Here is a 4,608-nt window from a genome sequence, read left to right on the forward strand (position 1 = left end):
GCCCCCCGCCCCCCGGCAAGCAGACCTACCAGCGCGAGCCGCGCCAGAGCTGGGACTCGCCGGCCCTCAACAACGACGTGGTGCAGCGCCGGCAGTACCGCATCGGCCTCAACCTCTTCAACAAGTGAGGGGCGCGGGGACGGCCGGGGGACGCGAGAGGTCCTGGGGGACCCGCTATGGAGAGCAGGGTGGTGTTCTAGGTGACCCTCTGGGGAAGACAGGATGGTGTTCTAGGTGATGCTCAACAAAGGATAGGGTGGTGTTTTAGGTGACCCTTTAGGGAAGGCAGAGCGATGTTCTAGGTGGCTCTATAGCAAGGACAGGATATTGTTCTAGGTGACCCTATGGTGAGGACAGAGTTTTGTTCTAGGTGACCCTACAGGGAAAACAGCATGCTGTTCTAGGTGACCCTACAGCAAGAACAAGGTAGCATTCTAAGTGAGCCTATGGGGAGAACAGTGTTGTTCTAGGTGAGACTTTGGGGAGGGCAGGGTGATGTTCTAGGTGATCCTATGGCAACGACAGGACATTGTTCGAGGTGATTGTATAGGAAGAACAGACTGGTGTTCTAGATGGCCCTACCGTCATGGCAAGATGATGTTCTAGGTGACTCTATAGGTAGAACATGGTGGCATTCTAGGTGACCCTATAGGGAGGACTGGGTGGCATTTCAGGTGACCCCAGGGGGGCGGTCAAGGCCCCGTCCAGCGGGGACGGGGCGGCGCTGTTGGGAGGGCTCCAGGCTGCCCTGCAGCCAGGCAACCCTGGGCCCGTCTCTGCGCAGGAAGCCGGAGAAGGGGATCCAGTACCTGATCGAGAGGGGCTTCCTCTCCGACACACCCGTGGGGGTCGCCCACTTCATCCTGGAGCGCAAGGGGCTGAGCCGGCAGATGATCGGCGAGTTCCTCGGCAACCGGCAGAAGCAGTTCAACCGCGATGTTCTCGAGTAAGCGGCAGCGGGGTGGCCTGGGCGACAGCGGGGCGGCCCCACACCAGTGCTCGGGGCCGAGGCCAGCTTTGGGGTGTTGTGGCTCTCCCACAGCTGCGTGGTGGACGAGATGGACTTCTCTGGCATGGAGCTGGACGAGGCACTCCGCAAGTTCCAGTCCCACATCCGGGTGCAGGGCGAGGCCCAGAAGGTCGAGCGCTTGATCGAGGCCTTCAGGTGAGAGCTGACACCTCCCTCCTCCCCCCGGTGCCACCTAGAGCTGGGAAGGCTGTTGAGCCATTGCACAGTCTAGAAGCAGTTGTGCGATCTAGAACATTCTCCAGAACGGGTGTCCTCTGGGCAGAGGGGAGCCGTGTCCTTAGTTGCCCTAGATGGGATGGGTCGAGGTGGAGGTGCTGGTGGTGGTACTGGGGCRGTGGTGCTGGACCAGAGAGCTGTTCTAGGTGACCCAAGGGACCACAGGGGGGGTGCCCTTATGGCTGGTGCCCCACATGCAACGTGGTGACGCTCTAGGGAACCGGGGGCCTGGATCGCGCCAGGACCATTGTGCGGTCTAGAACCCTCCTGGCCAGGCCAGCCCTGGCCGCGTGGGGGTGGCCGTGGGGCGCCCTCACCCCATGGGCCGTGGGGATTGTCCGCCCCGCAGCCAGCGCTACTGCGTGTGTAACGCGGCCCTGCTGCGCCAGTTCCGGAACCCGGACACCATCTTCATCCTGGCCTTCGCCATCATCCTCCTCAACACTGACATGTACAGCCCCAGCGTCAAGGCTGAGCGCAAGATGAAGCTGGAGGACTTCATCAAGAACCTCCGAGGTGAGAGCCGCAGCCCCATCCCTCCCACCCCCGATGGCACCCCACCTGCTTGAGAACCCGGGTTCTTGAGCGGGGGCCGGGTGTCGCGCAGGGGTGGACAATGGTGAGGACATCCCCCGGGACATGCTGGTGGGCATCTACCAGCGCATCCAGAGCCGGGAGCTGCGCACCAACGACGACCACGTCTCCCAAGTCCAGGCTGTTGAGCGCATGATCGTCGGCAAGAAGCCGGTGGGTGAAGGGGTGGGGCCAAGGGCTGGGCCAAGGGTGGGCAGGCCCGGGGTGACCCTATATTTAGGCCAGGACCTTGTAGGTGACCTTATGGAGAGGTGTCTTACGTGACCTATGGAGGCGCATCCTACATGACGCTCTGGAAGGATGTTCTAGATAACCTATAGCCAGAGTAGGATGTTCTGGGTGACCCTATGGGCTGGCACTGTAGGTGACACTGCAGAGAAACGTCCTGGGTGACCCTATGGGTTAATGTTCTAGGTGTCCCTATGGAGAGGTGTTGTAGGTGACCCTATAGAGGAATGTTCTAGGTGATGCCATGGGGCAATGCTCCAGGTGGCCCCGTAGCCAGGGCAGGGCGTTCTAGGTGACCCTATGGAGGGACAGGGCTGGTCTAGGTGACCCCACACGTGGGGCAGGGCAACGTCGAGGGGGGTGGGGCTGGCCAGGCTCCACCCCCAGCACTGACCCCACCCCCCAGGTGCTGTCCCTGCCCCACCGGCGCCTGGTGTGCTGCTGCCAGCTCTACGAGGTGCCCGACCCCAACCGGCCCCAGCGCCTGGGGCTGCACCAGCGCGAGGTCTTCCTCTTCAACGACCTGCTGGTGGTGAGCGTGGGGCGGAGCGGGGGCCCAGATGCCGGGGTCCCCCGGGCGGGGCGGGGCTCCCAGACGCCGGGGTCCCCGCTGACCTTGTGCCCCGGCAGGTGACGAAGATCTTCCAGAAGAAGAAGATCCTGGTGACCTACAGCTTCCGCCAGAGCTTCCCCCTCGTCGAGATGCACATGCAGCTCTTCCAGAATGCCTGTGAGCCCCACGGTGCCCCACGGCATGGTCCGCTGCCCCATGGTGCCCCACGGTGCCCCCGTGGGATGCCGCGCTGCCCCACGGTGCTCCATGGAGCCCCCATGGCATGTCCCACTGCCCCATGGTGTCCCACAGTGTCCCACGGTGCTCTCGTGGCATGCTCCGCTGCCCCGTGGCACCGCATGGTGCCCCCATGGGATGCCCTGCTGCCCCACGGGAACCCATGGTGCCCCTGTGGGGTGTCCCGCTGCCCCATGGCACCCCATGGGGTGCCCCGCTGCCCCACGATGCCCCACAGAGCCCCCATGGCATGCTCTGCTGCCCCACGGTGACCCATGGTACCCCCATGGTACCCCCATGAGATGTTCTGCCGCCCTGCGGGATGCCCCACTGCCCCATGGCACCCCATGGGATGCCCCTCTCCCCCATGGTGCCCCATGGCGCCCCATGGAGCCCTCACAGGCTACCCCAGCCTGCTCCAGCCCCCCGGCACCCCTCGGTGCCCCCCCACTACCCTGCCTCTGCGCCCCCTGCGCCCCCAGTGCCCCCCGCCCCCCGCACTGACCCACGGCGGCGCCCTAGATTACCAGTTCGGGATCAAGCTGCTGTCGGCGGCGCCGGGGGGGGAGCGGAAGGTGCTGATCGTCTTCAACGCGCCGAGCCCCCAGGACCGGCTGCGCTTCGCCAGCGACCTGCGCGAGTCCGTGGCTGAGGTGCAGGAGATGGAGAAGTACCGCGTGGAGGGTGAGCCGCGCCGCCCGGGGCCCCGCGGGCGCTGGCACGGGCGCCGGGACAGGCGCTGGGAGTGCTGGGACGGGCGTGGGGGCACTGGGACGGGCTCTGGGTCCACCAGGATGGGCTCTAGGGGCACTGGGGGGCACTGGGATGGGTGCTGGGGGGCACTGGGGGCACTGGGATGGGCATGGGAGTGCCAGGACAGGAGCTGGGGGTCACTGGGACAGGAGCTGGGGGCACTGGGGGCACTGGAATGGGAGCTGGGGGCACTGGGAGAGGTTCTGAGGTCCCTGGAAGAACTGGGATGGGCTCTGGGGACACTGGGGGAGACCCTGAGGGCTCTGGGGGAACTGGGATGGGCCCTGGGGGTGCTGGGAACACTGGGATGGGCTCTGGGGGCCCTGGGGGCCCTATGCTGGGCTCTGGGTGCACTGGGGGAACTGGGATGGGCCCTAGGGGAACTGGGACAGGCTCTGGGGGAACTGGGGGAGCTGGGAGGGGCTCTGGGGGAACTGAGACAGGCTCTGGGGGAACTGGGGGGGCTGGGAGGAGCCCTGGGAGCACTGGGGGAACTGGGAGGGGCCCTGGGAGAACTGGGATAGGTCCTGGGGGAACTGGGATGGGCTCTGGGGGAACTGGGGGAGCTGGGAGGAGCCCTGGGAGCACTGGGGGAACTGGGAGGGGCCCTGGGAGAACTGGGATGGGTCCTGGGGGAACTGGGATGGGCCCTGGGTGCCATGGGGGAACTGGGATGGGCTCTGGGGGAACTGGGAGGGGCCCTGGGGCTCTGGGCGCCCCAGCCGGCGTGTGGGCCGCGGGTGCCCGGGCACCGGGGTGACGGGCACCGGGTGCCGCAGCGGAGCTGGAGAAGCAGAAGGGGGTGGCGGGGGCCCGGGGCCCGGGGCCCCCCCGCGACGCCCTCAACGGCCTGAGCCGCAGCAGCCTGGACGAGGCCTTCGCCCCCCCCGAGGGGCTCAAGCGCAGCGCCCTGAGCAGCTCCCTGCGTGACCTCTCCGACGGCGGTGAGCCCCCGTGGGGCCGGGCCTTGCCGGGGGGCGGGGGGGGTCCCCGGGGG

The 4,608-nt window shown here is 66.7% G+C and overlaps 1 protein-coding gene across 1 annotated transcript in view; it reads left to right on the forward strand.

Moving 5' to 3' along the window:
- The window catches only part of LOC112962730 (IQ motif and SEC7 domain-containing protein 2-like), a gene marked incomplete at its 3' end in the record, with an annotated part of 17,963 nt that extends 13,408 nt beyond the window's left edge, over positions 1-4,555 (forward strand). Inside the window, exons 4-12 of the mRNA XM_026059168.1 lie at positions 24-124; positions 785-946; positions 1,043-1,165; positions 1,596-1,762; positions 1,854-1,993; positions 2,475-2,600; positions 2,699-2,798; positions 3,381-3,542; positions 4,391-4,555. Coding sequence (XP_025914953.1) covers positions 24-124; positions 785-946; positions 1,043-1,165; positions 1,596-1,762; positions 1,854-1,993; positions 2,475-2,600; positions 2,699-2,798; positions 3,381-3,542; positions 4,391-4,555 — 1,246 coding nt within the window. The remainder of the gene's footprint in view (positions 1-23; positions 125-784; positions 947-1,042; positions 1,166-1,595; positions 1,763-1,853; positions 1,994-2,474; positions 2,601-2,698; positions 2,799-3,380; positions 3,543-4,390) is intronic.
- Positions 4,556-4,608: the final 53 nt, after the last annotated feature.

This window comes from Apteryx rowi, unplaced genomic scaffold, assembly GCF_003343035.1.
Source record: "Apteryx rowi isolate R43461 unplaced genomic scaffold, aptRow1 scaffold_1524, whole genome shotgun sequence".
Classification (NCBI taxonomy): domain Eukaryota; kingdom Metazoa; phylum Chordata; class Aves; order Apterygiformes; family Apterygidae; genus Apteryx; species Apteryx rowi.